The sequence below is a fragment of the Capricornis sumatraensis genome, chromosome 15 (assembly GCF_032405125.1).
Source record: "Capricornis sumatraensis isolate serow.1 chromosome 15, serow.2, whole genome shotgun sequence".
NCBI classification, from domain to species: Eukaryota; Metazoa; Chordata; class Mammalia; order Artiodactyla; family Bovidae; genus Capricornis; species Capricornis sumatraensis.
This window is the reverse complement of record NC_091083.1, coordinates 68,108,874-68,121,526: the sequence shown is the minus strand read 5'-3', so window position 1 is coordinate 68,121,526 and position 12,653 is coordinate 68,108,874. Positions and strand designations below refer to the sequence as shown.

At 42.3% G+C, this 12,653-nt stretch overlaps 1 protein-coding gene across 6 annotated transcripts in view; it reads left to right on the top strand.

The window, feature by feature from the left end:
* Nucleotides 1–12,653, top strand: part of CPNE1 (copine 1) — a 38,895-nt gene that overhangs the window by 17,537 nt on the left and 8,705 nt on the right. For 5 of the 6 annotated variants that reach the window (XM_068987587.1, XM_068987585.1, XM_068987584.1 and 2 more), the window contains 4 exons: nt 11,732–11,860; nt 11,960–12,139; nt 12,284–12,358; nt 12,443–12,514. In XM_068987587.1, the coding sequence (XP_068843688.1) occupies nt 11,732–11,860; nt 11,960–12,139; nt 12,284–12,358; nt 12,443–12,514 (456 nt within the window). Of the gene's footprint in view, nt 1–5,245; nt 5,261–11,731; nt 11,861–11,959; nt 12,140–12,283; nt 12,359–12,442; nt 12,515–12,653 lie in introns of those variants that run through there. The other variant, XM_068987589.1, reaches the window with a different exon arrangement.

The window sequence follows — 12,653 nt, the reverse complement described above, 5'->3', positions numbered from 1 at the left end:
CAGATTACACTTTTTATAAACAACCGGTCTAAGAAGACATTCATAAACACTTCAGAATTGTGAATTTCTCCATCAGCTTAACCACTTACATGCATAGTGATTATGCATTCCTTTCTGGGCTTAGATACATTTTGAAACAGTCTTAGCTTTTCTGTGTAAAATGTCTACCTTTTAGTTCTTGTTCTTAACCAGCACTGTCCAATAGAATTTTCTGCAGTGGAAGTGTTCTCATCTGCACTAACGCAGTAATTGAATTATATGTGACTAGTGGCTACTGTACTGAGCAGCACAAGTGTAGAGATCTTGGGCAGCACTGTCCAGTAGAAAAAAGAATCTGTCATTTAAAATTTTCCAGTAGCCAGATTTAAAAGGTTGAAACAAGTGAATTAAGGATATAATTTACCCCAGTAGATCTTAAATGTTACAGTTTCTTTAAATATACTCAATACAAGATTATTGAACTATTTTACATTCCTTTTTTTTGTACTAAGATTTCAAGATTCAGTGGGTATTTTATAGCACGTTATGACTTGAACTAAGCATATTTTAGGTGGTGAATAGCCATATGTGGTTCAAAACTACCCTTTTGGACAGCCCAGATTTACAATATAAAAAAAGTTATTCCCTGTCATTTCTCTCTTAGTTCTGCTGCCTCTTTCAACTGTTTCTTCACTTTTGGGTGTTCAGAAGTTGTTGCATTCCTGCTTACTTTTACCCCCCCTGTTGTGTTAGCAGGCTTGTTTTTGAGAACTTGCCTCGGTTACCTTTCTTATGGGTTGCACTGGAGGTTAACTAGGTGACAGTTTTATATTGTAAAAGCCCTGATGCTGCAACCAGCAGCCTCCCCAGAGCTAGAATCTCCCTCCACCCACACCCCATCCACAATGGCAAGTGGGCACATCCACGTGTGTCTGTAATGTAGTGTTTTCATTTTTGATATCCTCATTTTAACATCTCAACTTCCCTAACATAGAAATTCTGAAGATCCACCCATCTAAAGTTCTCCTGTGTATGCCTTGTAAATTTATTCCAGTGAGGGGGCTTACATTATCAACTGTAGGTAGGACTCTTCCAAAGGCTCTGGTTCTGCTGCTTTTGTTCATTAACTAAGCTCCTTTTGTGCCATTGGTCACATTGCACACTGGAGACGCACGAGGTCTTGTTGATGTCCTTGTCCTGGAGATGCTGAGGAAGGTGGTCTAGTACTGTTGTCTCAGATATACTGCAGGCAATAGAGGCAGATGTCTCATTTAAAGAACATGGATTAATATGTAGATTCCAGCAGGGCAGGTTGAAGGCAGAGGTGACTGCCCAGTTGGTGTTCTTTGAAATTTTTGGTATAATTCATTTTCTGAAGCAAATTCTACTTTATGTGCTATATTCATGCTTGTTATTTAAAGTTTACTCCTTTGAAAACATGTAATATGGAGTACCACAGTGTCTCCATCCCTGCCTTGGCAGACAAATAGCGCAAGAAAATGTGTGGTGGATGCAGAATTATTTTCGATCTGTGTGCGAAGTTAGTGTAGATCGTGAGACGAGGCCACATGAGCCCACTGCTCTTTTAGTGGCCAAGTGGGTTTCGGATTGAATTGGATTACAAAGTGTGGGATGTTGGTTAATGGTTGGAAACCACATCCTCAGGGAATCAAGTTGTGGTTCACCCAAGTTACTGTGTGTCCCAGAACTAATCATTTCCTTTCTCTGTCTTCAGTGAGATTAATAGGATTAATTAACAAATGGGATTAAGTTAGATAATCTCATTATATCTGATTTTAAACTTCTGTGAACCCAGCCATTTCATTTCTTTCTGGAAATCTGGTTTGGCTATCGCTTTATGGCTTTTCCTGAGTGATAGCATTTTCACATTTAAGCTTGAAGATTTCATTAGAGGAAAGGGTCTTCGTTTCCCTTTTTTAGAGGCTGTTCCTTTCCTGCCAGTTAAGTTCTCTGGAGCAGGTAGACCAGAGGTATTCCCCTGGTGTCAACCACCAAATAGGTAACGAAACAGTAAAAGGAACCATTTACGAGCACTGAACAGAGGAGCAATCAACACATGTAGGGCACTTTCCACAGTTGATCCCGTTTAAGTCTCACAACGATCCTGTAAAGCTGATATCATTATCCCCACTTTACAGATGGAGAAATCCAGGCAAAGAGAAGCAAAATAACTTGCCCAAAGTCTCTTTCATAAAGGAAAGAATTAAATGATCATCTGTCTGTATGACTTGAGGCAGAGCCCCTCCTTTCCTTAGCTGTTTCCTGCCTCTCCTTGACCTTTGGAGGTTGGGGTCCAGGGAGGTATGAGAGGCCATTGGCATCACTCTTCTCATGGATCCTGAGCCAGCTGGGGAAGGGGCTCCAGCCTTGTCCCCGTACTCCAATTGCTCATTTTGAAGTTAGAAGGTGGAGGCTTTGTTTAAGCTCAGAGTCATGAGGAAAACCTTCCACTCTGATACAGTCTTATCTTGCTTTGAAGGCTGTGTGTTCCCCTTGGTTTGATTCCTTCCCCATACTCTCTTCTTAAGCTAGATTCCCTTTGGAGAGTTGGACACAAATGGTTGGATTTGCCCATATTTGGACAAGTCTTTTTGGGACGTTGGTGTTGGATCAGTGGCTTTCAGACTTTTTTGACCGCAGAAGTATAGCAGGATGAGAAACCCTGCGACCATTTACTATACCATATTTTCCCACTTTTCACCTTTTATGTAAACATGCATATCTTTAAGCTTTTTAGTATTGCCAAGTACTGCATGACAACCAGACTTCTTAATACATGTATCTAAACCAAATTATTTATGATTTTAGTTTATAAACACAATTTTAGTAGCCATTAAATGAATAAAGAATTTTGTAGTAAGGATTTGCCTATTTGGTTCAGCTTGTGACCCAAGAGGACTGTCCCTTAGGCTACTGATTTAAATTTGGGGAATCCTGAGTTACAGGGAGAGGCAGGGGTAGCAATACTTGTCCTCCTTCATGTCCCTTGACGCAGAGAGGGAAAGGAAGAGTGCTGGCGGTGGGTGTAATTTGTCTTTTCAATCTTATGAGGAGAGTATTCCATGAGTGGTCTTCTCCCCGTTGGGAGCTTATGGAGACCTTCCTGATGGGTTTTCAAGATTTGATCCAGCATGTGAGCTGCTGCAGCGTGCCAAGGTAGGCAACAGGAGTGAGAGCATGGCTCTGGTTTGTGAATGAGTGATCCTGCCATACAGATGGGTGCTCTTTTCTTCCTCACAGCCTGGAAATAGGGTCGAAGGCTGGTGCCTTGCCTTGTTAGACTTTTGGGAATGGAGGAAGGCAGTGTAATAACTCCTGAGTGTTGAAGGACTGATGAGTTTCAGCTCGATTGGCCCTGAATTGAATCCATCTGGATCCAGGAGGAAAGATCTGTTCTTGGTTTATGAAGAGCGAAGTTAAAATCTCACAAGGTAGGGGTAGGGGAAGCCAAAGAAAAAACAGAGTGAGTTGCTCCCTGTTGGCAGACAGTGGCAGACAGATTCCCTAACAACAGTCGAATGCTAGTTAACTGGCTCGAAGGGGAAGGGAAGCCCTGATTTTTAGCGTTTGCCCAGTTTCTGTGGTTCAAACTTTTAACGAGGCCACCTACTTACAAAATTTGTTTTCAGTCCTCTCTTGTAAACTGTTCAACCCTGCCCCAGCACACTACTGCAAGCCTCCCTCAGGTGTTTTGAATTCCCATTGTGTGCTCAGGTCTGTGCCCTGTGACATAGATACTGAAGCACAGTGTCTTCTAAAGAACCTTGTTATTTCATTGACAGGCCAGGAGCTGGAAGCACTGACGGTACAGTTGTGGTGTGGATCGAGTATAGTAGTCCAGAGTGAGAAGTTGAGTGCTGGAAAGATCATGACAAGGGGACATTTGAGAGCTAGACTTGAAGGATAATAGTAACAGCTAATGTTTATTGGTAATAATAGTATCTGAGTCTGTACTAAGCATCTTGCATACATTATTTATGATGTTATTTTTTCTTAGAAATAGATAATACCTTCCACTTTACACATGAGGAACCTAAGACTTAGTAAAAAAAGAATTCTGCCCAAATTGCATAGGTGAGACATTTTGGTGGGTGTGTAGTAGTATCTCATTGTGGCTAGAAAGGAGTAAAGCCAGCACTTGGAACCTGGTCACTTCACTGCAGAACTCATGCTCTTGCCCACTGTATCATATTGCTGTTAATAGAAGAAGGAAGGTTCTCTCAGTGTAGAAGGGTATGACTACAGCCCGAAGTCTTGGGACTTGGTGGGAGTCAGCATATTTGAGTTCTAGTCCTCATGTCCTCATTTTACTTAACCCATGTATGTCTCTAGCCAAATCACACCTTTCCTCTTCGTCTTGAATTGAGAATCAGATGATCACTTAGTTCCTTTTTATTTCTAACATGTTGTGAATTTTAAGTTATAAAAATGAGAGTATAGTTTCTTTAAGGAACAGTGGGAAAAGTATCCTGTCAGGGTATGAGGCATGGGAAGCTCTAAGTTTGGCTGGTGATGGGGTAAGCAGAGGAAAGCGATCTACCAGGGGCAAATGAAAGGAATGAGACTCCCAAGTGGTGGAAAGCAAAAGCAGAAAAAGTTGTTGCTGAAAACTCAGTTGTTTCCATTTGCCATTCCCCAGGTGGAAAGATGTGAATTGTGGGTGCACAGAGAGAGAACAAGCTAGTCTTTTGTATTGGATGTTCCTAGACTGCTCACTTCTCCCTTGATGGCTTTAACATCAGGCCAGGCCTTTATTTGGGTTATTTCTGAGGATCCGTAAGTTATCACTCCTTTCTTTTAGCATTAACTTAGCAGTTATTTATAAAGCACCTGCTATGTGTGAGTCACTGGAATGGAAATAAGACAAATCTGGTCCATCCCCTGTTGAATTTATAATTTGGTAGGGGTAATAGATAGTATGCAAGTAAGTTACACATTTTGATAGGTTTGTGAGAAGCTGGGTTTTGTTGGTTGGAGTCAGGGAAAATTTCTGACTTCAGCATGGGAAACAGATGGGAAGGGACCAAGAGTGGAAATGGGGAGACCAGTTAGAAGATGATTACAGACATCCAGGCAAGATGTGCTGATTGAGAAGCAAGTACACAAAAAATGTGACGAATATTAGCCAGATCTCTTGCAAAAATAAATGAAAAAATTCTTGAGATTCTTTTATTGACTCACTTAAATGTTACATTTAATAAAGTTTTGTAAAATTCCAGTCTCTATAAAGGATACTGAAAACCCTATGAGATTAATGACAGTAGATGAAAAGTAAATGAGACTGGTGTAAAGTATGTGGCTGTTAAAGGGATATGAGATGGAAGAGTGACATGGACTAGTTTTAACTGTAGAAGATTTCCAAATGGGCAGGTTTGGAGATGAAATTTAAAGGAGATAAACTGGATTTAGGAGAATAAACCCATGCATTGGAAAGTTTAAAAGGAATATGACTCAAAGGATGGAAAACTGCACATTATAAAAATTTGCTTATAAGAAGCACTATGAGAAAGTAAAAATCAGATTTGTGAAAAAAAACTGTAGTTATCCAGGAAGCTCTGACCTCTCAGAATGAAATCCAGCCCTGTATGCTTCTGAGACAGATACGGGCCCACAGCATTCCGATTGTGGTTTTAGTCTGGGCAGAGAAGAAACAAGAATAGGGCCAGCTGTGAAGACGGTGGTTTTGGTAACAGACTAAAATAGAAGACTCTAGCCGACCAGAAATTGAGGCCTGGTACAAGAGGAAGCTCCTTACCCCCATGTGTTTGACTCAGCTCAAAAGAATCTTTTTCTGGGATCTTTAAGAAGTTACAGAGGGGAAAAGCCACAGGTCCAGTTGTTGTCTATAATCTTACCACCACAGTTAATTGCTGCTAACGCTCTTATAGTTCACTCAGAGTCTCTTTTTTTTTTCCACAGTCTTCATCAGGAATAAACCTGTAGTCTTCCATTTTAAGTTTTTCCCTCAACGTTTTTTTAATTATTTAAGAAATTTCTTCTGATTGTATCAGGTCTCAGTCGCAGCACACAGGACCTTTGTTTCATCATGCAGACCTTTCATTGTAATATGCGGGCTCAGTAGTTGTGGCGCACAAGCTTCGTTCCCCCATGGCATGTGGGATCTTAGTTCCCCAGCTAGGGATCAGACCTGTGTCCCTTGCATTGGAAAGCAGATTCTTAACCACTGGACCACCAGGGAAGTCCCCTTCCATTTTCCTCCCACTCCCTAGCATTTTATTACAAAAACTTTGAACAAATAGAAAAGTTGAAAAAATTATACAGTGAATTCCCATATACCCACCGCTTAGATTCTACGGTTTAAAATTTCCCATATTTTACTACATCTATCCATTCTATAAATCATTTTAATTTTTGGTGCATTTCAAAGAAGTTGCAAGCATCAGCGTACTTCACCCATAAACATTTCAATATGCCTTGAGTTGAATATAGTTTATGGGTTTTGGGACAGGGGGTTGATAAAATTTACATATAATAAGATGAATATAACTTCAATGTACCATTAGATGAAAAGGGTAAATACACCTGTGACTCACATTCCTATCTAGGTAAAGAACTTATATTCTCCCTAGAATTCTCTTCTGCCTCTTCACAGTTAACACCTGCTTTTCCCCTGGGGAACGGGAAGAACAACCACTATTCTGAATTTTTTTTCGTGATAGTTTTTGCCTGTCCTAAAACTTTGATAGAGTGTAAGTGCATTTTATGCTTCTGATTCATTCATGTTGCAGGTATGAATAGTTTGTTTCTGTTTTTGCTGAGTAGCTTTCTATTACATATACAAACATACTATGGTTTGTTTATCCATTCTTATACTGATGGATACCTGGGCTGTTTCAAATTTTTGGCTGTTATGAATAAAGTTACCATGAACATTCATGTACAAGTCTTTTTGTGGACATAATGTTTTTATTTCTTTTGGATGAAAGACTAGGACATGGGTGCTCTTAGACTAGGTGTGTGTTTGGTTTTCTAATTAGCTCCCAGACCATCAAAGCAGTACCTTTAACACCTTCGCTAACACCGTGTGAGGGTCTCACGTCCTTACCAAGATTTGGCGTCAGTTTTTTTACTTTCAGCCATTGTGACGGATAGGTAATAGTATCTCCCTGTGGTTTTAATTTTTATTTCCCTGGTAACCAGTGATATTAATGACTTCTTCCTTTGATTATTTCCAGTTCATATATTTTCCTTTGTGAAGTATCAGATCAGAATTTTTTTTACCCATTTTTTAAATTGACTTGTCATTTAACACTGAGTTCTAGGAGTCCTGCCTTTAAATTTTAAAGCCTAGTTTGTAGAAGAGTAAAACTTCTGTGTTACTGCTGGACATTAGTTCAAATGGAAAAGGCCTGAAAGTTTGAGTTGAGCAGAAGCTTTTAATCAGTGAATGTGCCTTTTAATCAGTGAATGGTTATGAGTACCAACTAAGCACTAGTATTAAGGATACAGAAATACTACCTACCCCTAGCTCCAAGGAGTCCAGGTTATGAAGGTAGACAGACAAAAGTAAAAATTCTGATGTAATGGTTTCACCATTAAGTCACTAAATATTTGCTGAGTTCTTACTATAGGATGGATACTGTTGTAGGTATGTACATATAGGCAAACCAGACATAGTTCCTGCTCTGATATAGCTTATTTATTTTCTGGAGTATATATGGGGAAGTATTCTTGCTTGGAAACTCCCGTGGATGGAGGAGCCTGGAGGGCTAGAGTCAGTGGGGTCCCAAAGAGTCGGACACACAACTGAGGGACTAACACTTTCACATGGGGGAAGATAGTGCAGAGGCTCTGAAGTGAGGAATGAGATGGATGTTGCGTGTGTGTGGATCAGAAATGAAACCTGTCTGGAAGGTACATAACAAGATGATGAATTAGGTGAGGGTCAGGTCTTGTAGGGCCTTGTAGACTGTGGTAAGAACTTTGGATTTTTTTATTTTGAGCATTTTGGGAAGCCATTCCAGAGTTTTAAGCAGAGAAATGGCATGAACTGGTTTCTGTTTGGCTGATGAATTGTGTGTGTGTGCATCCATGTGTGCACATGTATATACAGAAAAGCTGCTGAAGAAACTGCTGCAGTCATCCACAGGAGAGAGAAATCCAACCTGGGGAAGGTGGGCAAGACTTCAGAAAGGAATAATGTCATAGCATAACGATGGATAACAAGGCATTTGCTAGGGAAGAAAGTCAGAGGTATCAGCAAGTGTGTGTGGCTGTGTGTATGTGTGTGAGGATCAAGAAATAGCCTTCAATGACTAGTTGGGTTGGTGGTGGAATGACAGGAGGTGGAACAGTCAGAAAAGGCTTTGAAGGTTGCATTATAGATGCAAAATCATCATATTACACAGTTACTTAATTCTGTATAGATTGGTCCTCTAGAGTTGTGCCACAAGGTGGCTGTGCTAGGGAATTAGGCTTTGAACCTAAGGGCTGTGAACAGATATATACAGGGCTTCTAGTTAGCGTAGAGACTTTGAGGAAGGTGTCATCAAGGACAACTAGGTAAGACACTGATAGGATGAAAAAACAGGAGGCAGGAAACAAAGAGGTCTGAAGTTATGTGCAAAGTGTGTAGAGGCTTGGGATTAGAATATTGTCGGGAGGACCTGGAGGAGTGGATTGGGGGAAAAAGTTGAGTCCTTTTAAAAAATACAAAACAGTTTAAAATATTGAAATAGTATAGAAGTGTCTGTGCGTGAGGGTTGCTCAGTTGTGTCCAGCTGTTTGTGACCCCATGGGCTGTAGCCCTCCAGGCTCCTCTGTCCATGGGATTCTCCAGGCAAGAATACTGGAGTGGGTTGTGATTTCCTTCTCCAGGGGGTCTTCCTGACCGAGGGATCGAACCTGCATCTCCTGAATTGGCAGGCAGATTCTTTACCACTATACCACCTAGGTGGTTGTTTAGAAGTGTCTAAGAGTATGTAAAATTACCACCTTTATTCCATTCCTCTGAAGTGTACCTAAAAGTTGCATTTATTTGGCGTGTCTTCCATTTTTTAATGTGATTGTATTTATTTTGCATATATATTTAAATCTGTTGTATATACACATACAATTGAAGTTTGAAATGGGGTTAACTTTTCTTACCATTTTTTGCAACTTTATTTTTTCATATGCTACCAATATACTTCGGCCTTAATTGTTTATTTACTTGCTGCTCGGCATTCCATTGATTAATTACCATAATTTACTTAGTCACCACCTAATTGATAGACCTTTAAGCTGTGTCACATTTCCCACTGTTAAGCAGTAGTGAAATGAGCGTTCTTCCTTGTCTCCGTACTGTGCAAACACTGCCTGAGAGAACGTGTAAAGTGAGAAGTGTGGGGTCCAGTTATGACCTGGGGTTAAGTTATGGTCCCATTCCCTTAGGGAGTATGTGTGGTTCTCTGGATCTGTCCTAGGGGAACCTGCAAAGCGTGACTTCTGGTCAGAAATCTAAAATCCACATTTGGGTGGCAATATTCAAAAGAACTAGGGCTATTTCTCCAGATTTTAGCTTGGGGTTCACTGCTTCCAAGTTTTAGATGGTTCTCAGAGGGAGATGAAATAAAGCTTTCTTGTCGAATTTTAGACTGAAGAAGAAATAGGAATAATGTGTAGAAGTAAGAATTCACTTGGGTTGATTTGGATAGAACTTGATGGAGCAGGACTTTCTGATAATTGAATTATAAGAGTGGTGGGTTTTCCATCATTGGATGCATTCAAGCAAAGGCTCAGATGCTATGGAAGGACAGTATATGAAGCAGATTGAACTCTTAAAAATCATTCCAGTTTTGCTTGATAACAGCATTTGAGATGGAGACTGTGAGGCACCAAGATGGGAATAGCACTGACTGTGGGTTGGGTTGGGCGAGGGATTGACTTGAGGGTCGATTTAGGGGAGGTTGAGGCTAGTGGCATCCTGGTGTATAGTGCTGGGAAACCTGGAATGCTAGATGAGGCTAGGTGAGGGATCTGACTTTGGCTGCACTCTTGGCACAGATGGTCTGCAGGTGTATTGGTCAGCGGGGACAGAGCGTTAGTGAAGAGTCTGAGGATAACTGTTATGGTGACTTAGGAAAATGGGTTTATATGGACGTCATGGTGATCCATGCAAGAAGATAGTGTTTCTAGCAAAGGAGATGGATGAATTGGAGATGCTTTGGTGCTGTTTGACAGCCAATCAGTTTAGACCAGGCTGAGATGGGAGCAGGGGCTAGAGATGGCCCTTCAGATTTCATTCAACAAATATTATCTAGGTGCTTGAGATAGAGCAGTGGAAAGAACAGATAAATATCCCTTCCCTCATGGAGTGTACATTCTAATGGGGAGGACAAAGCATATAAATATATACAGTATATTAGTGATAAATACTAAAGAGAAAAAAAGTAGGAAATAAGTCTGTGACGTATCAGTAGAGTTGAAATTTCAGAATGGCCAGAAAAGGAGAACCTTTTCATTCAAAATAGAGAAGATGATTTTGAATAGAGACCTAGAGACATTGTAAGGCAACAGCAAGCCCTGTGGATTATACGAGGGAAGAACCTTTTAGGTGTTGAGGTAGAAACAAGCATATTTGTGGAACGACAAGCAGACTGGCCAGAATAGAATGAGCAAGAGGAGTCCAGTCAGATCTAGATCTCTCAAGACCTTGTTAGTGCTTGCTTGTGTGCATACACAGTCACTCAGTGGTGTCCCACTCTGAGTAGCCCCATGGACTGGAACTCACTAGGTGCCTCTGGCCGTGGGATTTCCCAGGCAAGAATACTGGAGTGAGTTGCCATCCTCCAGGGGATCTTCCTGACCCAGGGATCGAACCTTCATCTCCTGCAGCTTCTGCATGGGCAGGCAGATTCTTTACCACTACGTGACCTTGTAGGCCCATGCAGAGTTTGGATTTTTTCTAAGGAATGGGAAATCTTTATTGGGTTTTGGCAGAGGTGTGACGTGACCCATCTTTTAACAGGGTCACCATATTGACTCTCATGCTGTATTGAGAGTAACCTGTTTGGTGTGAGGATGTGAAGAGGTGAGAATGGCATAGGTAGGCTAAGGGAGACCTCTTAAAAGGTGATGCATTAAGGCTGGTGAGAGATGATGGGCTTGGACTAGGTAGTGCAGATAGGAGCTGGACCTGAACAGCTGATTAGAGGCAGGAGAATCAGTGTGAGGATCGTAACTACCTCAAGATGTAGCTCCCCAGGGTTAGTGGGAGTCACTGAAGGAGGAGACTTTGAGAAGCAGAATCTGGAAGACGGTTGTATTTTGGGCGGTGTTGGGCTTAGAACTTGGACTCAGGTCTGATCTAAGGCCAGTAAAGGCATCAGAGTGAAATTGATTGGTCTCTGAGAAGATAAGTTTGGGGTCCAGGTCCAGGGAGCATTATTGGGATTAGGACCCAGTTTGGGGCTGAGGACTAGTTTTGGGTCAAAGTTGTTGATGGAGGCCAGTACACTGTTTTCTGCATTTTACCGTCATTTTCTTGGATCAGGGTTGGCTGTAATCGCCATCTCCCATCCCATTGACCCTACCCAAGGGGATTGGAGGAGTTTGGAACCTGTAGAGCTTTCTTTTCCTTAGGTGTCATGGGGGTAGACACAGGCTCAGCCCTGCCTGGCTGAAGCTGACTGGCTTTACAAGTTGGGAGCTACAGTCAGGGAAAGGTGGGAAAGGTGGAAAAGGGTCCTCGGTGGCTAATTTGTGTCTTTTCCACCCCCCACCCCCCCAGATGGCCCACTGTGTGACCTTGGTTCAGCTGTCTGTTTCATGTGACCACCTCATTGACAAGGACATCGGCTCCAAGTCTGACCCACTCTGTGTCCTTTTACAGGATGTGGGAGGGGGCAACTGGACTGAGGTAAGGAGGACTATGGGGGTTAAAGTCGTGGAGAGATGCTAGGACTGTGTGGGGGTGGAAGGTACGTGACTGTGATGCTTATTGGCTTCTTGCCCACAGCTTGGCCGGACTGAGCGAGTACGGAACTGCTCGAGCCCTGAGTTCTCCAAGACTCTGCAGCTTGAGTACCACTTTGAAACAGTCCAAAAGCTCCGATTTGGCATCTATGACATAGACAATAAGACACCTGAGCTGGGGGACGATGACTTCCTAGGAGGAGCTGAGTGTTCCCTGGGACAGGTATGTAGGTCCAAGGATTAGAATCCTTCAGACACAGGTTGAGTCAGAGCCCTGTGAGATAACCCAGAAAGCCTAGAACTTGGAGGTGGGGGTCAGCAGGACCTAACCTTGTCTGAGATCTTGGTCCCCCATCCCCTGCCCTAGATTGTATCCAGTCGGATGCTAACTCTGCCCTTGATGCTGAAGCCTGGAAAGCCTGCTGGGCGGGGGACCATCACGGTAAGGCTGGGGTTTGGTGGGGGAGTGTGTTCATATCAGTGAGGAATTCATGAGACGATACAGTCTCCTGCCTCCCCTACCTAGGTCTCAGCTCAGGAGCTGAAAGATAATCGTGTAGTGATCATGGAGGTGGAAGCCAGAAACCTGGATAAGAAGGTGTGTATGGAAGGAGGCCCTGGGGGTTCAGGAATTAAGCAGACAGGGGTGGTGTATTGGAGGTGGGAGGGGACAGAGGTCTTTCATACTGTTTGTCTCTGCCTGCATCTTATAACTGGGGTCTCTGTGACATTGACAG